The sequence below is a fragment of the Cyprinus carpio genome, chromosome B1, assembly GCF_018340385.1.
Source record: "Cyprinus carpio isolate SPL01 chromosome B1, ASM1834038v1, whole genome shotgun sequence".
NCBI classification, from domain to species: domain Eukaryota; kingdom Metazoa; phylum Chordata; class Actinopteri; order Cypriniformes; family Cyprinidae; genus Cyprinus; species Cyprinus carpio.
In genome coordinates this window covers 5,202,967-5,229,055 of record NC_056597.1, presented here as the reverse complement: position 1 = coordinate 5,229,055, position 26,089 = coordinate 5,202,967, and the positions used below count along the sequence as shown (strand labels likewise).

The 26,089-nt window shown below is 39.5% G+C and overlaps 1 protein-coding gene across 3 annotated transcripts in view; it reads left to right on the top strand.

Annotated features, from left to right (window-relative positions):
- The window catches only part of LOC109059133 (mitogen-activated protein kinase kinase kinase kinase 4-like), a 119,821-nt gene that overhangs the window by 62,059 nt on the left and 31,673 nt on the right, over window positions 1–26,089 (top strand). For all 3 annotated transcript variants that reach the window (XM_042716314.1, XM_042716313.1, XM_042716312.1), the window contains exons 5-7: window positions 174–384; window positions 14,945–15,106; window positions 15,190–15,276. In XM_042716314.1, coding sequence (XP_042572248.1) covers window positions 174–384; window positions 14,945–15,106; window positions 15,190–15,276 — 460 coding nt within the window. The remainder of the gene's footprint in view (window positions 1–173; window positions 385–14,944; window positions 15,107–15,189; window positions 15,277–26,089) is intronic.

Genomic DNA, 26,089 nt, shown 5'->3' with positions numbered 1-26,089 from the left:
TATGACCTCACGTTGTGTCAATCATGTTACACACTGCCTCTGAAACTTTGTTCCATCATAAAAAAGTTTAGACCAGTTTTGATTTTATGTTTTCTCATCCATAGCAAGCATTTTGCAAAATGCATACAAAAATTTCGGACTGTGCAAGGAACTTAACTGATGTGTCCCTTCAGTTCTATAGTGAACGTGCCTGGTGAATCTACTCTGCGACGTGACTTCATTCGTCTGCAGCAAGAGAATAAGGAGCGATCAGAGGCACTGAGGAGACAACAGCTACTCCAGGAACAGCAACTCAGAGAACAGGAGGAGTATAAGCGGCAATTGTTGGCTGAGAGACAGAAACGCATTGAACAGCAGAAGGAGCAAAGACGACGACTTGAGGAGGTTGGGCTACAAAATAAATATTGTGATTATTGTCTTAATTTTGCTTATACTTTTTCTGCATGAACAATGTGAAACTGATGTGTTTGTGACTTTGGAGAAAATGGAATTGTAGGTGGTTGCTGTGGCTGTGTACTGTGTGACATAACTTTTTTTGGAGGAATTCTGTTAATAATATTGAGTTCATTTTTTGTGGTTATTGATTCAGTTGATTTTAATATGTCTGTATTGGCTGATTTTGATTAAGTGAATGCTTAAGTTTAAATGTATAATGATCATTATGCTAGGTAAGCACATGTAGTGAATATGCTTTTGCCACCTAGGGAGGTGAAATTGTATGGTGATGGTAGGCTACTCACGTTCACACAGTGTGCTTCTGTAGTCTTGTAGTCCTCTGTAACGGCGTCCAGAATAGATTGTTTTTTATATGAATAATACAATCACTATAGGCTCATTTCAAGTGTTTGGGAGTATGATCACTCTTACTGTATGACATGGATCAACCCCTTGCATTTTTTTTTCCTACGGAAAGAACTTAAAATAAATGTGAGACTAGTTGACTAGTAAAAAATCTTTATTCGGGGGCAGGCTTGGCACAAGAAACCGATCCATTTTTTAATGCTATGACATTATGAATGACTGCAAATCATGTCATGTATTGCATTTCACAAGTTATCCATGTGAGTCAAATGTTTTTATTTTATTTAATCTTTTTTAATGTATGGAGGTGCTAGCCCCTAGCGGCGCCCAGTAAAGACTATTATAGTGACACATAGGAGTCATACACTAGGTGCGCATGTGTCCTTTATTATTGATGTGCAAACAAACCTATCTGCACTGTTGGAGCATGGATAGCTATAACATCATATTTCTGCTTGAACACAGTTCTGTATATTCGTGTAGTTGTCAAAATTAATGTATAGCAAGTTTTTTATAAAAGATGCTGGCTGAAGAAATGTGTTTTGGAGAAGTTTCTGAGGATCAGTTATGTACATATGGGCATCAAACACTTCAAATTCGCTTATTCTGAGAGGAACTATTCACTGATGACATGGACCTGCCTTCCGATCGCTGAGTTACTACACATTCAGAATGATTTAATGTTTTCATTTGTATTTTGGAGTGTTTAGTTATTCTGCATGGATCTGTGTATGCAGTCCTTTGGCGTCTCCCTGTGGTCTTGGTATGGCAGGTTGACTTTCAGTCATGAAACTCTAGATGGCGCAGGCTGACGGGTTGTTAACGTAAGTGATGATATTCAGAGAGTTAAAGGATTTGGCACAAGCTGATTGGTTCATGCTGCATATGCAGCCAATGAGCTTACTGCATTTTTATGGCTGGCTAGCATTCACTTGAGATTCCTGCCGCGTGCTTTTAGAGTTTCTCTGAAACCCTCCACCTTCCCCAGCTCCACCTGTATAGATCTGCTACGGATTATTTTATATGCTATTTGTGCAGCAGCAGTGTCTTAAATACTCACAGCACTGTATCGCCATATGCATTGGCAGTAGCAGACCCATTGATAACTTTCCCATTCAGCCCTACATCTGGAGAGCCTTGTGTTTAAAGGGCAGATGTGAGCTCCAGATGTTTTAAACCATGCAGGTTTAACGCATGCTGTGCTCACGTGAAAGGGCTTTAAAGGTCCCCTGAATTGCCTTGAAGGGGGGTGGGTCAAAATGGCCATTTTCACCTGAGATAAAGAGCCAAATTACAGGTGGGTAAAAATCATGTTTCTTTTACACAGAGATTGGTAGGACTGTTAGTAAAATCTGCTGAATTAAGCAGTCTTTGTTTCATTAAGTGCCGATGGTGACTATTCAAAAATGGGGAAAGAGCACTTTTCAAGTTTTCTCTCCAAAGTTTGCAGGCCTGTAACTCAAAAAGTATTAAATATATCTTAATGCCCTTTTAGATTTTGGGTCTTAACAAACTTTTATTGTGGCCCTTTATGGTTCAATCCCAGAGATAATGGAATTTCAATATGGCTCCAGGAGTAAATCGATAAATTGTACACACTTTCAGTGGTCAAAAACCAAATGTGGGTCACTTTGCACAAATGTGATAATTCTTTTCTTTTAAAGAGGAATGTCTGAAGAACAAATAATGTTGAAACTAGAAAATGTATCTCGTTTGCTTCTTTCAAAACAACTCCATTGAGCAAACCTGTCTGAGTGCCATAAGTATTCTTTTTCCAAAGTTTGTGTGCCTATAACTCAAGAAGTCTTAAATATATTGCAATATAATTTTAGATTCTAGTTCTTAATAAACTTTTCTTTTGGAATCTTTATTTTCAATGTTCTGTCTCATTCAGTACCAGAGATATGGGGACCTCAATGAGGCCCCATATTCAGACGGTTGTATAATACCCATTTTCAGTGGTTGAAAACTAAATGCTAGTCACTTTTACACATTCGGTAATGCGATATATCACAATGATAAATATGCACGATATTGTGGGCACTTCAAAAGACAGAGAATACTTATTACAAATAATACAGAATTTTGAATGCATTTTAGGAATGCTTTTCACACACAGGGTTACAGTGCACAACACCTATGTATGCTGCGTGAAAGATGCGTGCGCACTCTGATGTAAACAAGCACAGATGAGAAGCGCATTGTGGAACGTGAGAGATGCACTGAATGAAAGCTCACATTCATTCTCTGACAGCAGATGGCGCTAAACTGCAGAAAATGCAGCCATTACCCTGGAAACCCCATAAATAAAGCAGCTGCACTACGTTGTAAAGTGTATTTAAATAGATTTAAATAGCCATTCAGATTTTTGTATTCACTATGGTGTTCATCACAGCACCAAATACTTAAATATTTAGACTTAATAGGCTGTTTATTTTCAGACTTTTTTTAAATTTTAATCTGGACTGCAACATGCCCTAGATATTGTTTGAAAGTGTTTTGATTCTTTATTGTTCGGTCAAACGTTACATTAGAGCTTCATTAGTTAATTCAGTTAACATAAACTGCCAATGAAACATTCTTCTAACATTCATTAATCTTAGGTAATTCCAATATTTAATAACACACTGTTTAAAATCAAAAGTTGCAACTGTGTTATTTAATGAGCTAACATGAACTGAGTTAAAAAATTTTTTTTAAAAAAGATTAATAACTTCTGTAGCAAATATAGCTTTTGCTCATTGTGAATTTGAATGCATTAACTAACGTTAACTAATGAGGTCTTATTTTAAAGGTGATGCCTATTGTTATTCATAGTTCTTTTGCACATTAATCTGTGTAACATTTTTAACTTGATACATTTTTCTGTGTAAAAAAAAAAAAAAATTATTTAAATGTTCAGTTATTTTGTTATAAGTAGAAAGTTATTAAACCTATTACACTTTATTATGACATAGGGCTGCTCAATTATGGCAAAAATCATAATCACAATTATTTTGGTCAATGTTGTAATCACAATTATTAAATACGATTATGAGGGGGCCATATGACAAACATTAAATGAGTGATTTATTTAAAGATACTTGTCAAATATGTATTTCCTTTAAATAAGGTTGCTATGACATCTACATTGTAGAGGCCAGCGGAATTTCAAACAAACAAACAAAAAGTCCTTAAAATTATTGAAAATAATTAAACAATAAAGCAGACTTGACTTGACTGAAACTTTCTGTAATAAAAAAGCAAAGGATAAATACAATAGAATAAAAAGATACGAATGAAACAAACTGTGCTTTAATGTTTATTTTATGCGAGTCTCAAGCAGTTTACAGCATACTACAGAAATAAATAACCCAATGTCATATAAAACAGCATAGTCTTCACTGTAAGAATTAAACTTTGTGTTTCTTATGAAAGCTACAAAAGTCCTTCACTCAAGAGCAGTGTGTGATTTTTGAATTTGTCTTTTGTTGTTTGATTAATATTAAGCACAAAGTCGCAGCAGGAAGGTATCCCACTGTCACTTTAAGAGCTGCACGTCACTAAGCGCCGCATTTTGGCACATTTCTGTGTATATTTGACCGTTTAGGTGTGCACCTTGAGCTAAAAGATGACTTTACATGTCCGTGTTCTGTACCGTCTCTGAGCGCATGTATCTTCTTGAGGAGCAGGACAAGTTCTCTTTCACACTTTTACAAAACATGAATAAATATACTTCTATAAATCAAGCACGTCCCATTTTGCAGAAGTCACATTACATGATTTTACTGATTTGCATGTGGAATTGGGCTTTTATGGAGGAACGAAAGCACAGTACTGGAAAAGGCGGCGGAATGGGGCATGTCATGACATACATTTGTTTTTTATTTACTAGCACCATCTTGTGGCAGTTTAATGTTATAACAAAGAAATTGATTATTGTAAACCATTTTCTTAGTGGTTGGTTTAGGTCATGTGACTCTTGGGTTAGAGGTTAACCAGGAAATAGCCACTGTATTCTAGTTTTTTCTTTCTGTGTGGTGGGCCAACAAGTCATCTCTCTGTTTTCTTTACGTTTTGTGCCTCAGAAAGGCTTTGCCTGTAAGTTTGTTATCTTTTTTGCAGTGTTTGCATGAATGTGTATATATAAATATTTGTAATTCATTAGTTTGAGTTTTAAAAAAAACTAACTATTCAACAGTGATGGCAATTTGTTTATAATTACACTAAGAAGAACTGATTGTAGCCTTTTAATATGTGCTCAGAGAATATTTGTAAACAGCGGAAATTCATTTGTGTTTATTTTGAGAATATTTTGTAACAAGACATTTGTAATCTTTGTATATTTCAGTTTTACAAAAAAAAGAGAAAGAAGAGGAAAGAACAAAACAGTAAAACTTTCAACTTTACTACTGCGTCTGCCCTTTTCTGACTCCTGTTAGCTATCTGTCAATGTTGCGTAGATGGAACACGCATCTAGGACAGAATAGTAAAAAGGCAACCCGCTCAGTAGGTACTGAAGTTCAAGGAAAGCAAGCTTCAACTCCATCATTCCTCGTTCATCATCACGCCCTTTACTCCTAGACAGTATTAGCAATTCATGATGGCGGAGAAATCTACGGAGGCTGAGAAAGCTATGGAGGCTGGGGAAGCTACAGAGCGAAGTCAAGCATTTGAAACAAGATCTATAGCTTCTGCTTCGACTAATAGATCTAGAAGCTCATCGGCTAGCGCAGCTGCTGCCAAGTCTCGCGCTAAACTGGAAGCTGCACGGGCCAGGACTGAATATCTTAAAAAAGAATCAGAAATCTTGATTGAGAAAGCTCAACTGAAAGTTACAGAGGCATGCATGGAAGCGTCACTGGCAGCTATAAAGCATGAAAGTGAGGTGGCAGCAGCCATTGCGGAGACGAAGGTTTTGGAGGCAGCAGCAGATAGTGAACTTGGAGAAAGGATTTCCGATGTGAGAGAAGTTTCTGATCGCACTCGTGATTACGTCATGAATCAGTCTCAACTGAGGTTATTGTCTCCGGCTGGAGATGAGCCATGTCAACTACCTCTAAAGCCCATTGTCCATGTGTTGAGGCCTGAGACACCTCCAAGGCATCATCGCTTAGCATCTTGGGATGTCAGAGATTCTAACAATAAACCTGATACTGAGAGTATAACGCAGCATCCTCAGAAGTCAGTGCAAACAACTAGTCAAAAATACCAAATTCCACCGTTCACTTCTTCTCCATATAAGACAACACCACAACCATCGTTCAACAACGACACTAATGTGAGTGAGGTCGCCAGGTACTTAGCACGCCGAGAGCTTGTTAATTCAGGGCTCTTCAAGTTTGACGATCGTCCCGAGAATTATTGGGCGTGGAAGTCCTCTTTCATCAACGCAATTGAAGGTTTGCACCTATCAGCTGCTGAGCAGTTAGACCTTCTGTCTAAATGGTTGGGAGAACAGTCTTCACAACATGTGCGAAGGATCACACAGGTAATCCAAACGCAGGCTTGGGAAAAGCATGGGAGCGCTTGGAAGATTGCTATGGCTCTCCAGAGATTATTGAGAAATCCCTCTTTGACAGGATTGATAGCTTTCCAAAAATCAGCAACAAAGATGCGAAAAAGCTTAGAGAACTTGGAGATCTTCTACAGGAAGTGGAGTCTGCGAAACATGAAGGCTACCTACCCGGACTTACTTATCTTGACACCGCACGTGGTGTTGCTCCCATCGTAGATAAGTTACCTTACAGTCTTCAGGAGAGGTGGATGGCTCAAGGTTCTCAGTACAAATCAGCACATCAAGTCGCCTTTCCTCCATTCTCATTATTCTGTGATTTCATCAGCAGAGAGGCTCGAACACGCAACGATCCAAGTTTTGCTCTGTCTTCAGGAATCCATAGTGTGTTGAAACCAGAGCAGCAATTCAAGAGACAAATGAAAAGCTCAGTCTACACTCACAAGACAGAAGTGTCAGCGGCGACTGTGAGTCAGACACACAGCGCTCAAACTATGAGTTGGATGATGTGAATAAGGTCTGCCCGATTCATAAGAAGCCCCACCCTCTCAATCGTTGCAGAGGTTTTAGGATCAAACCTCTGGATGAGCGCAAGACTTTTCTAATGGAGAAAGGTGTTTGCTACAGGTGCTGTGCAACAACCACTCATCTGGCCAGGGACTGTAAGGCAGCTATTAAATGTAAGGAATGTGGCAGTGATGCTCATATCGCAGCGCTTCATCCAGGACCACCGCCTTCAAACTTATTTGATCATGGCGGGGAGGGAGAGAAAGACACGCCTCAACCTGCTATAACTTCCAAGTGTACAGAAGTCTGTGGTTACGGTGAATGTTCACGGTCATGCTCTAAGATTTGCCTGGCTAAGGTTTACCCAGAAGGCCACCCAGAAGGAGCAATCAAGCTTTATGTGATCCTGGATGACCAGAGCAATAGATCGCTCGCTAGAACCAAGTTCTTCGACTTGCTGCATGTCAAAGGAGAGAACTCAACATATACTCTACGTACCTGTGCAGGTGTGACAGAGACTGCGGGAAAGAAGAGCTACTGGTTTCATTATAGAGTCTTTAGATGGAGTAATGAAGGTGAAATTGCCAACGTTGATCGAATGCAACAATATGCCAGACGAAAGGGCCGAGATACCAAACACCTGATGCAGCACGTTGGCACACTCACCTAAAGCCCATCGCGAATTGCATTCCTCCTTTGGATCCAGAAGCCCAAATTCTTCTCCTTTTGGGTCGTGACATCCTTCAGGTTCATAAAGTCCGGGAGCAACGTAATGGTCCTAATAACGCACCCTACGCACAAAGACTAGACCTAGGATGGGTCGTAGTCGGAGACGTCTGCTTAGGATCTGTCCACAGGTCTGCAGCACTTAGTGCTTACCGTACCCATGTACTTGATAATGGATGTCCTTCTCTACTTCCTCCATGTCCCAACAAACTCAGTGTTAGGGAGAAGTTTGACATCAAGCCTCCGCCTGAGATGCACATCTCTGGCGCACGGCACCTTCATCTTTGATGACTATGCCATAGGAGATACCATCTTTGAGAGGACAAAGGAGGATAATAAAGTTGGATTGTCTATTGAAGACAGGCGTTTTTTGGACATCATGGATAAAGAGATGTTCATGGACGAAAGCAATAGTTGGGTCGCACCACTCCCATTCAGAACACCTCGCCAACGACTCCCTAATAATAGAGAACAGGCATTTACACGCCTAACCTCCCTTTTGCGCACACTGGAAAAGAAGCCTGAGATGAAGTCTCATTTTGTTACCTTCATGCAGAACATCTTTGATCGTGACCATGCCGAAGTAGCCCCTCCTCTTCGAGAAGGCCAGGAATGTTGGTATTTACCTACCTTTGGGGTGTACCACCCACAGAAGCCTGATCAGATCAGAGTTGTCTTCGACTCCAGCGCGCAAAAACAGGGCATCTCCTTGAACGATGTTCTTCTCTCTGGTCCTGACTTATATAATAGCCTCTTGGGAGTCTTACTACGTTTTAGAAGGGAGCTGGTAGCTGTAACTGCAGACATCGAGCAGATGTTTCACAGCTTCATTGTGAAAGAGGAAGATAGAGACTTCCTTCGTTTTCTCTGGTTCAAGGATAATGACACCAGCAAAGGGATTATTGAATACCGCATGAAGGTGCACGTGTTCGGTAATAGTCCATCTCCTGCTGTAGCCATTTATGGTCTTCGACGAGCAGCGGCTTATGGTGAGGAGGAATATGGTTCAGATGCCAGACACTTTGTAGAGAGAGAATTCTACGTCGATGATGGACTTTTGTCAACACCCACAGCTGCCGGAACAATCGATCTGTTGACACGAACAAAGAAAATGCTGGCAACTTCAAATTTAAAATTGCACAAGTTTGCTTCTAATAGCAAGGAAGTAATGAATGCATTTCCGACCGAAGATCATGCGAAGGGACTCAAAGATCTCAACTTGGAAGTTGACCCTACCCCCATCCAACGTAGTCTCGGACTTAGCTGGGATGTGAAGGGGGACACATTCACCTTTCATGTAACCGACATTAAGAAGCCCTTTACTCGGAGAGGGGTACTGGCTACTGTCAACAGTCTCTTCGACCCACTTGGGTTCGTTGCCCCTGTTATCATTGAAGGGAAATTCCTGCTACGAGAACTCTCAGGTGAGACTTGTGACTGGGATTCTCCCCTCCCTGAAGACAAGGAAGAAGCATGGAATGCATGGAGGAGATCCCTACAAGATCTCAAAACAGCTGGAGATTCCTAGAACATATGTTTATACTGCTCTCTCTACAGCTCTGAGGAAGAAACTCCACATTTTCTCTGATGCTTCTGTCAAAGCGATTGCAGCAGTGGCATATCTTCGTGTCATCAATGGCGAAGGAGCATGCCACACTGGGTTCATATTGGGGAAGGCCAAATTAGCTCCACAAGCTGCTCATACCATTCCCAGGCTGGAACTAGGAGCTGCGGTTTTAGCTGCAGAGATAGCAGAGATAGCAGAGATAATCACAAACGAGCTGGACTTCACTTTAGATGCTGTGGAGTTTTACACGGATAGTAGAGTCGTCCTGGGGTACATCTATAACCAGACAAGACGGTTCTATGTATACGTAGCCAACAGAGTGCAGCGTATCCATAGAGTGTCAAACCCAATGCAATGGCACTATGTGTCTACTAAGCATAACCCTGCAGATCATGCCACCCGCTTCGTTCCTGCAGCTCTGTTGGGCACCACCACCTGGTTTACAGGACCTGCCTTCCTGTCGCAAATGCATCAGAATCTGTCTCTGGAGGAGAGGGAATTTGACCTCCTCGGGCCAGAGTTGGACACAGAAGTTCGCCCTCTTGCTACTACTGTATCCGATGATTTTCATCTTGAATGTCAACGATTCGAGTGATTCTCTTCTTGGAGGTCATTAGTCAGAGCCATAGCTTTTCTCATACATGTCGCCCAGACTTACAAGTCGTCTGATGATAGAGAAAGAGCCTGCAGCTCATGGCACTACTGTGCTAAGCCTCGTACAGTGAAAGAGTTGTTACAAGCAGAGGAAGTTGTAATCAAGAGTATTCAGAGGGAAGCTTACCAAGAAGAGCTCACCTGCATCGCCAAAAAAGATGACATCCCGAGGCACAGTGCTCTGAAAAAACTGAACCCTTACGTAGATAGTAGAGATCTTCTCAGGATAGGAGGTCGGCTTAAAAATGCAACTTTGGATCTCCAAGAGAAGTTTCCTTTGATTGTTCCAGGACGCAGTCATGCTGCGAAGCTACTTGTGGAGTATTACCATGATCGAGTCAAGCATCAGGGTCGTGTGTTTACTGAATCAGCTATCCGCAATGCAGGGTATTGGATTGTTGGTGTTAGGAAGCTTATCAACAGCATTGTACACAAGTGCATCGTATGCAACAAGCTTCGTGGGAAGGTAACTGAGCAGAAGATGGCAGACTTGCCCATTGATCGCCTGAGCACTGAACCTCCCTTCACGAACGTCGGTCTTGATGTTTTTGGACCTTGGACAGTTGTCGCAAGGCGCACGCGAGGAGGACAAGCTCAGAGCAAAAGATGGGCTGTTCTTTTCACTTGTATGAGTATTCGTGCCATACATATTGAGCTGATTGACAGTATGGATTCATCCACCTTTATAAACGCCTTGAGAAGGTTTTTTGCTCTACGAGGTCCTGTCAAACAAATTCGGTCTGATTGCGGGACCAATTTTGTAGGAGCCTGTAAAGAGCTGGAAATTGTGGTAAATGATCCTCAAGAGCCTAGTGTGAGGAAGTACCTGAGTGGAGAGGGTTGTTCATGGGTCTTCAATCCACCTCATGCATCCCACATGGGAGGAGCCTGGGAGCGGATGATAGGAGTCTCCAGGCGCATACTAGATTCCATGCTACAACAGATCAGTCCTTCCCGCTTGACACATGAAGTGTTGTCCACCTTGATGGCAGAGGTTACAGGAATCGTTAATTCAAGACCCCTTGTTCCTATTTCAACAGACCCAGATTCACCTTTCTTGTTAACGCCAGCCATGCTCCTTACTCAAAAGGGTCATACACTCCTCCCACCTCCAGGTGATTTCAAGGAAACCAATCTCCATAGACAGCAATGGAGAAGGGTGCAACATCTTGCTAATACTTTCTGGAATAGATGGAGGGCGAATACCCTCTCAACGCTTCAAAGCCGAAGCAAATGGCAAGAGGAACGACGAAATCTAAGAGAGGGCGATGTTGTCCTTCTTAAGGATGCTCAAAGTAAGCGCAATGAATGGCCTATGGCTCTTGTGACCAAGACTTTTCCTGGCAATGACAAAAGAGTCAGAACGGTTGAACTAAGAGTTGCAAGGAATGGGACAATCAAGACATTCCTCAGACCTATATCGGAAACAGTTCTGCTCATGCCAACGGAGGACTGATATTTGTGAGGTCTTATGTGAACATTCTCAGGTTATATGGTGGTATCTAAACAATACCAGGCGGGGAGTGTCATGACATACATTTGTTTTTTATTTACTAGCACCATCTTGTGGCAGTTTAATGTTATAACAAAGAAATTGATTATTGTAAACCATTTTCTTAGTGGTTGGTTTAGGTCATGTGACTCTTGGGTTAGAGGTTAACCAGGAAATAGCCACTGTATTCTAGTTTTCTTTCTGTGTGGTGGGCCAACAAGTCATCTCTCTGTTTTCTTTACGTTTTGTGCCTCAGAAAGGCTTTGCCTGTAAGTTTGTTATCTTTTTTGCAGTGTTTGCATGAATGTGTATATAAATATTTGTAATTCATTAGTTTGAGTTTAAAAAAAACTATTCAACAGTGATGGCAATTTGTTTGTAATTACACTAAGAAGAACTGATTGTAGCCTTTTAATATGTGCTCAGAGAATATTTGTAAACAGCGGAAATTCATTTGTGTTTATTTTGAGAATATTTTGTAACAAGACATTTGTAATCTTTGTATATTTCAGTTTTACAAAAAAGAGAAAGAAGAGGAAAGAACAAAACAGTAAAACTTTCAACTTTACTACTGCGTCTGCCCTTTTCTGACTCCTGTTAGCTATCTGTCAATGTTGCGTAGATGGAACACGCATCTAGGACAGAATAGGGCACAATAATCATTTTATCTCGATTATTGTATTTTCATAATTGTTGGAGGCCAAAAATCGAAATCTGTTTTTCGATTAAATGCACAGCCTTAATATGACAACACTTTTTTGAAACTTAATTTCAATATTGTGATAATACCGTATAACGTGATAAAAGCATTAGTAATTAATCGCAATATGAGAATTTGATACCGGCACACATATCCCTTGTCACAGCCTCAGGTAAAAATGGAAATTTTGACCCCCCTCTACAAAATAGTGGATAACTTAGTAAATATTCATCCACAACATTTAATATTTTGGCTTTAATCACTATTCATGTTTATCTTTCTTCAGAATAAATATTAGCAAAATCAAAAATTTGAGCCTGGGACCTCTGGTTGAGTTGACATGGAATGATCCTGATATAAATTAGAAAAATCATATACTGACAATGTAAAACAATGCCAAGGTCTCTGGAAGAGGTTTAGAGAAGTCATTGCCTCCAGGATTTCGAGAACTTTTTTCAGATTTTTGCAGCCTAAATTAATGAATTTGCTGCAGCTTTTCTCAAAATTTGTGGCATTTCTTATTGTTTTGCAGTTAAAATATACCACAGACAACATTCTTCTAACACTGTTATGACTTTTCTGACTTCAAGAAACATTGTAGGGCTCCAGACTAACATTTGAGGCACTCACCCCAATCACACATGTGTATCTCAGAGATGTCTATTTGATGTCTGCATTTACATATGCAAGATGTACTTTTAAAAGTGCTTGCTCATATGTCTCTAAGATGTTTCCTGTCAGATGTCAATTAGACATTTATTAGAATGCATGTAAAACTGCTTTTGAGACGATATCGGAGTACACAGCAGATGTTTTCCAGATCTTTAGCAGACGTCTTACAGATGTACTTGTGCTGTCTGGGTAGTTTAGATGCAGATAAAGTTAACTTTTATTACTGTCATTCATAATGTCTAAATATAATTTAATAAATATATATTAGGGAGTGGAAATGGCCTGTAAGTACTGTAAGTCTGCAGCCATGTTCTAATGGTAATTTATTTATTTTTTAAATAAGTTTGGTTTCCTACATTATGAAATTGAGTTTTATACATGGCGCAGCCTATGAAGGATGAACAAATATTCTGTAATACTTAAAGCTTTGAAGTGCTGGGAAAAGTTGTGTGGAGCATTTCAAAAACACTCGAAAACATTAGACCATTTCTGCCACAAGTTGTTCATGTAGTTTTACTTTGTTAAATCCATGGTGAATGGTGGTGATTTGTGTTTATTGAACAATGTTTTTCCTGGTTTCCACATCAGTGGCATTTGTTCTGATATCAGCTTTAACAGAATTCTGCCCTGAATTTGAATGCTTCTCACAAGATTTCACAGAGATGTTATAGATTCTGTGGTGTATTCGACTGCTTTCTTCACTCTATCTCCCAGCGCTGTGTATATCGGTATCACGTGATCGAGATCAGCCAGTGGCTCCGGGCCTAGCAGATAAATGGTCTGCGCTGCATAGCCCATAGTGCGGATTCGTTCCGCTTTCGGTTAATTTATCCAATGTAGCTCTTGTAAATCGATCATGATGAGAAACCAAGGCTGTTCCATTTTTGGAACTGAGAAACAACCTTTATTTTACTGAATGTGCGTTGCTATGACATCACGGGATGTGTCAGCCCAAAATCTGTGGAAAATCTGTGGCAATTGCGAAAATTTGCGAGCTTTTGTGAAAATTGCATAGTTTGCTTGATTTTGCGATAAATTCAGTGATCGCAGAATTGCTAAATCCTGGAGGGACTGATAAGTGATATTTACATTCTCTGTGGTTGAATGAGCAGTACTGGTGGCAATGACTTCATCCACTGGTTGTGCTGGTAACAATGCAGTGGGGAAAGGAGCAGGAATCATTGAATATGAAGTGCTGTAGGATGCAATAGGGCTGGGCTATATATTGCATGTGATTGTCATGCGCATTTCGTCAGTAAAGCCGGCTCCCGGATTCCAGCTAAATCGCCATCACCTGGTTTCAAATGGAGCGGCATTTAATAGACAGAGCCGTAGATCACTGACAAGCTACGAAATATCGCGTTCAGATGAATCGCCTTCGATAATGAACGCGATATTGCATAGCTTGTCAGTGAACTACGGCTCTGTCTATTAAATGCCGCTCCATTTGAAAGCAGGTGATGGCGATTTAGCGGTAATCAGGGAGCCCGCTTTACTGACGAAATGCGCGTGTCCCTTCCCTCGCGGGACTCAGAATCAGAACGGTGTATTTGCTATTGTCTCTCTGGATGGGAGACTTAGAACCTGAATGTATGTGTTGCAGTCTCTCCCTTACGGGACTGAGACTCAGAAGAGGGAGTGTCTTTTGGGAAGGTACATTTATCCCTTTCCAATGAGAAGGAGATTGCAATTTGGGGCTTCTCCATTTCCGTGCTGTGATTGGCTGTTTCTATCAGAACAGAACATGGTGTGGCCCACCCTTCTTTCCTCCTGTGGAACTTAATTTGCATAGTCCAATTACAAAGTTAGGAAAGTGTTTTACAAGTTAATTTCTCACTTTCCAAACCACAACCAGAATAACTTTGGCAATGTTACGAACACATTAAGTCCGAAAATGTTGGAAAAGATTGAACTGTCATACTTGCATTAATTTGTCCATTAACAGCTGTGTTTGGGTAAGATGTTTTGCGCTACACATCACTGTCACTGCGAATACTTATTTCTTTGAATAAGTATAAGATGTGTGTGGTGTAGTTTTGCATCAGTTTACAGTTTTGCTTATGTTAGTCCACCAAGATCCAATCAGCAAACCTTAAATGTAGCAAACCTTCGTACACTATTGTGGTCAGACAGGGGCTCCACCATAAACTAGGCCCTGGAATGTGTTGTCCACTACACACATTACATGTATAGGACATTTTTAGCGCCATTCAGTATGGGATTTGACTGTTTGATGCATAGATTAAGTAGGCAGTTTCAAATATAGTAGTCAACAATTGAAGTGGATGAAAAAGTCAAGATAAAAGATCAAAAGTCTCTTGACTTTGACAGCAACAGCGACGGGAGCGTGAGATGAGACGGCAGCAAGAGCGGGAGCAAAGACGCAAGGAGCAGGAGGACAAAAGACACAAGGAGGAAATGGAACTTAAGCGTAAAGAGGAAGAAGAGCGCAGGAGAGTCGAAGAGGAAAAGAGAAGGATTGACCTTGAACAGGTGATTTTATAAGTATCTCACATTTATAATGACATGGAACTTAAGCTAAACACTGACTTTGTTTGAATCTGTTTGTTTGACAGGAGTTTATCCACCGGCAGCTCGAGGAGGAGCAAAGACATCTTGAAATCGTTCAGCAACAGCTGCTGCAGGAGCAGGCCAAACTACTGGTATTAAAAACCTTTTGTTTCAGTTGTGTCATTGTTTCAGTCCTTCAGGATAAAGACTGAATGTTTTTATGTTTTCATAATGTTTTGTTCTTCAATTTATAGTGATTGTTGGTTTGTGTAATATAAGATTTAGCTGTATATTAAGGTGTCACACACCGGACATTCAGTGTTGGGGAGTAGCTAACTACAAGTAGCGACACTACTAACGTAAAATTACTTTTTTCAGTAGCACAACTGTAGCTTAGCTACTTTTAAAACAATGTAGCTTTTCCAGTAGCTAACTATTTTTTTCCAGCAAGTACAAACACTACATTCCATTTTGTGATCTGATGAGTCACGAGCCTGTAATGCATTGAAGCAGTGCCAGGGTTGTCTTCTGATTAGATCACAAGCTAAATTTGATTATTTGTTCATTACCGCCATCTGTTGTTGTATCACACATCTCGCGGCTTTACAGTTTTTCCACTGACAAGAGATTGTCTGATTTTGCAAAGGATGTACAGGAGTCGATATTTCACATTAATCAATTAATAATTATCAGTGGTGGACGAAGTACACAAATCAAGTACTTGAGTAAAAGTACAGATACGTATAATAAAATATTACTCCAGTAAAAGGTAAAGTACTCCTTTTTCAATTTTACTCAAGTGAAAGTACAAAAGTACTCGATTTTTTATGTACTTAAGTAAAAAAGTACTGATAGATAGACTTATTTAGCAATTTTATGTAGGCTACTTAATTTTATATTAGCACATATTTTTTTATAATCCTACTCCTCAAAATACCTGGAATTCTCTCAAAATAAGCACTATATGGAGTCAAGATATATTTTTGTTGTTGATATGGACTACGCTGACGAGAGTGATGTAGTAATGTTCACTGTGAAGCTTACACTGCGATGTACCTGAGAGAAAACAGATTTGTGACCCTGGACCACAAAACCAGTCATAAGGGTCAATTTTTCGAAATTGAAATTTATGCATCAACCGAAAACTGAATAAATAAGCTGTTAGGAAAGGATGATATTCGGCTGAGATACAACTATTTGAAAAAATAAAAACATTGAGAAAATCACCTTTAAATTTGTCTAAATAAAATTCTTAGCAATGCATATTACTAATCAAAAATTAAGTTTTGATATATTTACGGTAGGAAATTTACTAAATATCTTCAGGGAACATGATCTTTACTTAATATCCGAATGATTTTTGCCATAAAAGAAAAATGTATAATTCTGACCCATACAATGTATTTTTGGCTTTTGCTACAAATATACCCCAGCGACTTAAGACTGGTTTTGTGGTCCAGAATCACATGTGACCATCAGATTTTCACTCTTTCACTCTTTTCAATCTTCTCAGACTTATCTAATTAATATTAATATCTTTAACTTCAAACTATAGGCTAATATACACTACCAGTCAAATGTTTTTGAACAGTAAGATTTTTAATGTTTTAAAAAAATTCTCTTCTGCTCACCAGGCCTGCATTTATTCGATCCAAAATACAGCAAGAAAAGTAACATTTTGAAATATTTTTACTATTTAAAAAAATATTTTGTTATATTTGGAAATATTTTACAATATCATTTATTCCTTTGATTTCAAAGCTATATTTTTAGCATCAGTCACATGATCCTTCTGAAATCATTCTTATATTCTGATTTGCTTCTCAAAAATAATTTATTAATATGCTGAAAACCGCTGAGTAGATTTTTTTTCAGGTTTCTCTGATGAATAGAAGGTTCAGAAGGACATCATTTATCTGAAATAGAAATTTTAACATTATAAATGTCTTTATCATCACTTTTGATCAATTTAAAGCATCCTGGCTAAATAAAAATTTCTATAAATGTTTTCCAAAAAAGAAAAAGAAAAAGAAAGAAATCATACTGACTCAAAGCTTTTGAATGGAATAGTGTATAATGTTACAAAAGCTTTTTATTTCAGATAAATGCTGATCTTTGGATCTTTCTATTCATCAAAGAATCTTGAAAAAAATTTACTCGACTGTTTTAAATATTGATAATCAGCAAATCGGCATATTAGAATGATTTCTGGATCATGTGACACTGAAGGCTGGAATAATGATGCTGAAAATTCAGCTTCGATCACAGGAATAAACTACATTTTAAAATAAAGCAGTTATTTTAAGTAGTAAAAATATTTCAAAATTAAACTGTTTTTGCTGTACTTTGGATCAAATAAATGCAGGCTTGGTGAGCAGAATAATTATTTAAAAGAAAAACATTATACAAAAAAAAAAAAAACTTCCTGTTCAAAACCTTTTGACTGGTAGTGTAAGATGATTAAATATGCCTTAGCACTATAAAGAGTATGAAAAATGCTCTGAGTTGCTGCAGAGAAAAAAACATGTTGCTGGTTACGGACTTGAATGCAAACTGATTGTCTGCCAGCAGGAGGCGCTGTGAGTGCGGTAGAACCAGCGGTTTCTCCAGTAACGGCTGCAATCAAAGCAGTTCTGCTTATGAACGCTTCTTTATCAGATAAAATGAAAATGGCATCGAAACTTTTCTGAATACAGTCGGTTCCCTTCAGATATACATTCATATAAAACACCCGCGACGTGTTTTGATTTTAAAACGTGCAGTTCTCATGTTTATACAATGAAGTCAAACGCCACAAATAAATCAATGTATGGGAAATACTGGTAATGTATATCGAAATATCGGAAATGGGTTTAAAAATCATATAGCCGATATTGAGAAAAATTATATCTCAACACATATTGATATTGAATTATTGTCCAGCCCTATTTGAAAGCCTATTTTTTATTGTTATTTACCCATTTAATTTTAGCACATTAAGTGGCTGTGTCCAGTATGTTTGAAATTTAAAGTATGTATTATCCTAATTAAAGAGATAATACAATAAATAAAATAAAAATAATTTACTCCCATTGTCATCTACACGTGACAAACATGTTTGTTTTGATTACCAGCATTCTTCAAAGTATCTTCCATTGAGCTCTGCAGAAAAACAAAAGTCAGGGGTTTAAAAAAAATTAGGGGGAATTTATGTAATAATGTAAATGATGACAGAAATTCTGGGTTAACTGTACTTTTAAGTAAATTAGTAGAAACACTTTTCACTAGTCATCACTGTGCAGAGAAAAATAACAGTGAAAGCCACAATAAAATGCTTGAAAAATACACATTCATTACATCCATAGCTTCCTGTTGGTCAGGTTGTCTTTTCAGTTAAGATTCCCCCCAAATGTAGCAGAAAACATTTTATTACATGGCATAATCATGGTCAGTGCAGACATGTACTTGAACACACTTTCTCGTTGAATCTAACTGATCCTTGCTAGTCCAGTCAGAGAAGTACAATAAAGATGATGTCCACTGCTTGGTGTTCACAGGTGTCTGGGGGACTTTTGCCATTTCTTCTGTGATGACACTTCTCTGGTTACTGCAAAACATAGGTTAAAAGACGTGTCACATTTATGAGAAATATTCAGTTATTCCTGTATGTCTCTATATGCTAATTGAAGAAGTTTTTCTAGAATTATAATACTAATAGTACAAACATCCTCTTCACTCTAACATCCTTGAAGTAATAACATTCATAAAAATAAGAATGTGGAAACTAAAACTACAAACTTTTCTCCTTGTATGTGCTGGACCGTCATCATCATCCTCTTCCTCATCTGTTTGTTTGCGATCGGAGTGTTGTTCGTCAAAGTTTAGTGCAGCATAAATAGACTGACATAACTGTTCTTAGATCAAAGATCAAAAACATTGTTGATTTATTAGCTTTAGGAGGAGCATAACAAAAGTTTTCTTGCAAATCAGCAGTCTCGCACGCAAATTTAAAATACTAAAATGTAAAAATGCATCTATGCTTACGAGAAATATTTAATCATAAAAATCCCATACATCCACATCTCTTGGTAAATAATCCATTGTGATTTGTTGTTATCAAAGCCCAGAGCACAGATCAGCAGACTGACGGAATTGCAATTTGGTCCTACAAATGGCGGCCGCACCACTGTGTGACGTCACGTGAAACCCATGAATAGAACAAACATCTGTGTTGGTAGCATAATCTGATAGGTAGCATTATTTGTTAGAACACTGGTAGACGCATCACAGTATATTAAGGGGTGTAATATTTCAGTCACACGCTTGAGGTAATCAGCCAATCACAATGCACTGGATAGCTGGCCAATCAGTATACACCTCGCTTTTCAGAACGATGAGCTTTGTAAAAATCGTCATGTTTCAGAAAGCCGGAGCATAGAGGAGAAACAATAATGTACAGTATGTGGAAAATAATGTGTTTTTTGAACCTTAAACCGCATAACACATTTCATTACACCAAATACACAAAATAATGTTCTTTTTAGCAACATCATATGACCCCTTTAAGGTTAAAGAGTTATTTCACCTAAAAATGAAAATTAGCCCATAAATTACTCACCCTCAAGTCATCCTAGGCGTATATGACTTTCTTCTTTCAGACGAATCCAGTAGGTTATATTAAAAATTGTCTTTGATCTTTCAAGCTGTTGCATGCATCAGTCCAAAAGAAGTAAAAAAAAAAAAAGCGCCAATCCATAAAAAAAAAAAAAAAAAAGTCTCACATGGCTCGGGGGGGTGAACAAAGGCCTTCTGTAGCAAATTGATGAGTTTTTGTAAGAAAAATATCCATATTCAAAACGTAATAATCACGGGAGATAACGTGACCCTTCGGCAGCAATGCACGCATAGTCCTTCTCTCTGCTCACTTAGTCAGAAATGTTATATATCTTGTCAGTAAATTTTGAACCACCCTTTACCTAGCCCACTTTGAGTACCCCAGCAGTAAAGGACGTTTGGAAAAGAGAGATTGAACAATCGCCAATAAAGAAAAAATTCAAAGATTCCACCATCTCCAGTCCAGTGAGGATCTCGACGCTGCTATAGCTAACGGTATTTAGCTAGCACTCAAAGAGCAACAAATTACTCTCGATTCGGTTGTGGCATCGACTGTAAGAGAAGCAATAGATTCTGTACTGACCCCAGCACTCCGTGATCTACATTTGGATATACAAATGACCACTGATTCTGTAAAAGAGCTAAAAGCCGAAGTTGAAAAGCTAGCCAACGCAGTAAAGTAGACACGGGACTATGTCGATTCCGTTCAAGCAGCTGCATGTGAGGATAGTCACAAACTTAAGAAATCAGCTGGAACAATTCACCAAAAAAATACAGACATTGAAGATAGAAGCAGGAGAAATAATGTACAACTGGTGGGGTTGTTAGAAGGGGTGGAGGGCTCCAATGCAGATGGCTTCCTCAGAGCTAATCTTTCTAAGTGGATCCCATCACTGAAAGGGCATGGCATAGAGATTGGGTCCATCGTGTGTATGATGGAAGGAAAAACTCAGATCGGCCGCATACTCTCATTTTCTGTGTACTAAGACGGCATGACAGGTCGGCGATCCTGAAGGGTGCTCGGCAGGCATATCCGGTGAAATATATGCAGGACAATGTCACGCTACTTTTTACATTTCACCATGTAAATAGGACCAAATAGGACCAAATTGGTTTTATTAAGGGGGGTTACGCATCTGATAATATGCATCGACTGTTTCATGTACTTGATTTTGCAGACTCTCTTCCGAGTCTTTGTGCGTTTTTTTTTTTCACTTGATGCAGAAAAGGCCTTTGACAGGCTAGAGTGGAACTATATGTGGGCAGTTCTGCAATGTTTGGTTTCGGTGAACATTACGTTTCTATGATTAAGACACTTTACCACTCACCTGAGGCATCAGTCTTAACTGGTAATATTATCTTCCCGACACCTGATCACTTCAGTAGTCTATCGGGGTACAAGATAAACTGGACCAAATATTTTTTAATGCCAATTAACAATGTTAAAGCTAACTCTCCTATCCCCTCATGCATTCCTATTAAAGATTCTTTTTTATTTGGGTATTACCATATATAAAGACATTCATAAAATTGCCAGAAACAATTTTAATGACATTTTAGTCAAGATCAGAAGTGATACTCAAAGATGGAATAATCTTAAAGTCTCTCTTCAAGGCAAAATCTCCACAGTCAAAATTAATTTGTTACCTCGGCTTAATTTTCTTTTTTCTATGCTGCCGCTTTCCTCCCTCAAGGTTACTTCAAGGAGATAAATTCCATACTTTCCCAGTTTATCTATAATGGTAAATGACCCAGAATAAAACTTGTCACATTGCAGCATCCTATACTTTCAGGAGGAATGGCTATGCCAAATTTTGAATTATATTATTTGTCATTTCAATTTATGACTCTTCATATTTGAGTTGATCCTCAGTCTAAAGCTTCATGGAGAGTAATTGAAGCTGACAAGGTTAAACCACATAGGTTCCAAGATATTTTTTTGCTGGCACAGATAATAAAAATGATAAATATAAATTTGGCCCAGTTGTGGCCAGTTCTATGAGGATCTGGAAAAGGGTGGAACATCTAATGGGAGGACCTTTCAAATTTTGTAACAACACACCCTTATGGCACAACTTTAATTTTTTATGTGAAAATCTGCCATTTTTCCACCCCTCTTGGTCTACAGTGGGCATAAACACATGCAGTGACTTATATGATAACCAAGGTATCTGCTCATTTCAAGAACTAAGAACTAAATTTTGTTTACTAGCATCATCATACTTTGTCTTTTTTCAGTTATGCTCTGCTCTCAAGGCCTATAGATTTCCCTGGGCATCCCCTATTTCCTCTCATCCTATGTGGGATTGGATCACGCCATCCTCTGGTTGGCCATCTGTTTCTCTAATATATAGTAAACTTAATGATCACACTGCAAAGCCTCTATTAAATCTATAAGTTCATTAAAGAAGAGAACGTTGTTTGCTGATTTTTCACCTGCAAAGACAACAATAATACAAAATTGGTTTACTCCACATATGTGTGCAAAAACATTTTGGATTCACAGCCTCCTTAAAAGAGTGACTTGTGAAGGTTCAACTGCACAAATGAACAAGGCTAAACTTAGTACCATCGATGCATGGCAAATGTTTTTCTTCCAAAAAATTTTGGACTATATAAAGGAATGAACATAAAAAGGTTTTTTTTTTTTCTTCTTTTTTTTCTTTCAAACTATTGATGTGTCTGTTGCTCCCCCTTCCCTGTTTGGTTTGTTTGAATGGATGTTGTTTTGATGAATTGAAGACAATAAAAAAGTTGATCACAACAAAAAACAACATATAATAATCACTTTAATGTAGCTTGCGCCAACAGTTGTACACAAAAGCAATGTTTGTTAACAGGAGGAAAGGTAGCAAAGTTTCCTTACTTTAGCAAAGGAAAACCAGTCTACTCTTGGCTTATATTGAAATTCTATTTAACTTCTTTTGGACTGATGCATGCAACACCTGCTGAGTGCCATGAAACAGCTTGACAGATCAAAGACAATTTTTTTTTTATATAACTCCAACTGGATTCATCTGAAAGAAGAAAGTCATATACATGTAGGATGACTTGAGGGTGAGTAATTTATTACATACTGTACATTATTGTTGCTCCTATATGCCCTGCCTTTCTGAAACGTATCGATTTTTACAAAGCTCATCATTCTGAAAAGCGTGGTGTGCTCTGATTGGCCAGCTATCCAGTGCATTGTGATTGGTTGAATACCTCAAGCGTTGACGGAAATGTTACGCCCCTAACCATATTGTGATGATTTGACAGATATCAAGTGGAGATAAACAATAAAACCCATTACAAACGAGGCATTTGTTGCATCCAGTGTAGACATAATTACTGATTATAATGACTTGTACTGTCTTTTTACTAGAGCCTGACCGATATGGGTATTTTGGGGGCCCGATATTAGGGAGTAAAAACAAGACAGATATTCTTTGTGTAGGCTATATTATAGTACAGTATAGTCAAAAGTATACTCAAAAGTTCCCATTCATGTGTCCAAACTTTTGACTGGTACTGCATATAGAATACAGTATATAGCCTATATACTGTAAAGCTAATAGAACTAGATGTTTCAGTCCCTTTAGTAGGAAACTCTTGAATAGTAGCAATCGGTGTGGAGTGGTTAAAAAAAGGAGGGTAAGGTATGTCATTGGGGTCATCAGGTGGGAACCCTGCTTCATCGACGTTTCGTTAATTGAAGCCCACAACGTCTCCAGAAGGCTCAACGGTGTACCCAGAGTCCCAGGTACACCCCCCTCCATGCCATACCCTCTATATCCCTGATGGGCTCTGCATGGCAGGGGCGTCCTTCTCCCTGAGTCGGGCCTAAGCCTGACCGCATACCATTTATCTCTACCTTACTGCCCAGATGGGGTCCTTACGCTTGATCCAGAGCCAGATACTGCTTTTTTCAGCAGCATTTGATATGGACATGATGGCCTGTTGGAGAGAGCAACCCTTCACCCCTATTTTTTCAGCAAACTGGTGGTAGATGTTGACTGGTGGTAGATGTTGCAACAAATCCCCTGCATCCCACCTCTACTGGAAAGATGCTAGTCTTCCAGCGGTTCTGGGATGCTTCAGCTGCCAGGTCGGAATATTTGTTATTTTTCCTCTCATAAGCCTCTTCAAACCCCTCTTCCCATGGTACTGTTAATTCGACAACATATACCAACTTTGTTGTTGGAGACCACAGGACCATGTCTGGCCGGAGTGTTGTAGCTATTTCTGGGGGAAACACAAGCTTCTTATCAAGGTCCACTTCCAATTTCCAATCCTGCGCTGATTGCAGGAAGCTTGCATCTTTAGGTGTTATACGATGCTCTTGATGTTGGCCAGCTGGTATGAAATTTGTGAAGTTGACCTGTCCTGCCAATGTTTGTGGGAGGTTGTTTGTGGTGGTTCGTTTCTGTTCCAGTATTGATGCCAGCTCTCTAAGTACTTGGTTATGCTGCCAACGCCCTTGGGTAAGACTTGTAGTGCACCCTGATAGAATGTGCCTTAGGGATGCAGGTACTTGACACAGGGAACAGGCGGGATCTTCTCCATACCACTCTTTCAGATTTTGAGGGGATGGTAGCAGGTCGTATGTGGCTCTGATGACAAAACTCAGCCGCGCTCCATCCATCTGCCAGATGTCATGCCAGCTGAGCTTTTTCTTCTCCAGGCCCTCCCAGTTGGTCCATTTCCCCTGCTTGCCCATTGAGACAGCTTTGGCATGTCGCTCACCCTCCTCCTGTCTCCTGACTTCTTCTACCACTAGCTGTCTCTTCTGCACTGATGTTGCTTTGTGCCACAGAGGAGTTTTTGGGATGAGTCCCATGCTGTACTTGTCTGACCACATCTCTGAAGTGAAGCGCAGACTTTGCACTCTGAACAGCTTCTGATGGAGTCCACTTCCTTCCCGCTTCCACCCGGGGGGCCGCTGTTCGAATGACTGCATCCTCGGATTCAGTTAGGGTCATGACGAGCCTTGCCTTGGTGCATTTGAACTCTTCCACGAGCCCTGTGATTGGTAATTCCAGCTTGCCATGTCCATAAACTCCGACGGGACTTAAACAACGTGGAATTCCCAGCCACTGCTTCAGCTGTATGCTTATCAGCCGTTCCAACTTTTCAACTTTGGTGATGGGGATCTCATACACATTTAACGGCCACAAGAGTCTTGGGAGTATGCCAAACCGAAAGCACCACAACTTGAGTTTTCCTGGTAACAATGTCTTGTTAATGCACTCCATGTACATGCTGATATAATTTTTTAGATGTTCAAACTGCTTGGTGTCTTTGAGTTTCGCATCATACCATCTCCCCAAGCTCTTTACTGGCATTTCTGAGACAGCTGGGACAGGTGTTCCGCCGACATGAAATCTTTGGTCTGTGACTTGTCCTTTCACGATGGAGATGCTTCTGCACTTTCTGGGCTTTAACTTCATCCTTGCCTATGTTATATTTTGATGAAGTTTCTCCAGCAGTCTCTTGGTGCAGGGGACAGTTGTTGTGAGTGTTGTTAGATCGTCCATATAGGCTCGAATTGGTGGTAACATCTGATTACATTGTAGTCGTTCTCCTCCCACGACCCATTTTGAGGCTCTGATAATGATCTTCATTGCCATCGTGAAGGCTAATGGGGAGATGGTGCACCCCGCCATGATGCCTACCTCCAGCGGTTGCCAACATGTGGTGAAGCTTGATGTTGTAAGGCAAAACTGTAGATCCTGGAAGTAGTGTTTCACTGGATTTGTGATTATAGTCAGCACCTGGAAGAAATCAAAAGCAGCCCACAAAAACAAATGAGGGACTGAAACATAGGCATTGGCCAGATCAAGGAACAAGATGTGAAGATCTTTTCCTTCTTTCTTTGAAGTCTGGATTTGATGCCATATGATGCTGTTATGTTCAAGGCATCCTGAAAAGCCTGCAATACCAGCCTTTTGGATTGATGTGTCAATGAAATGATTTTGTTTTAAATACTGTGTCAGTCGTTGTGCCAACACACTGAAAAAGATCTTGCCTTCAATGTTCAGCAGGTTTATTTGGCGAAACTGTTCAATGGTGGTTGCGTTCTTTTTTTTTTTTTTTGGGATGAACACCCCTCCTGCTCTTCGCCAGGCTTTCGGGATGATTTGCTTGTCCCATGCCACTTTAATGTTTCCACAGAATTTTCAAAACATCTGATGCGTTGTTATAGACACTATATGGTACGCCGTTAGGGCCTGGTGCAGATGCCGATCTTGCCTTTTTCACTGCCTGCTTCACCTCGCTCAGCTTAGGAGGGCTGATATCAAACTGATGTTGTGGTGGTGATATTGGAGGGATGTCAGTGGGGACAACGATCGGTTCATCTTTTTTTCATCAGTATAGATGGTTCTCAAA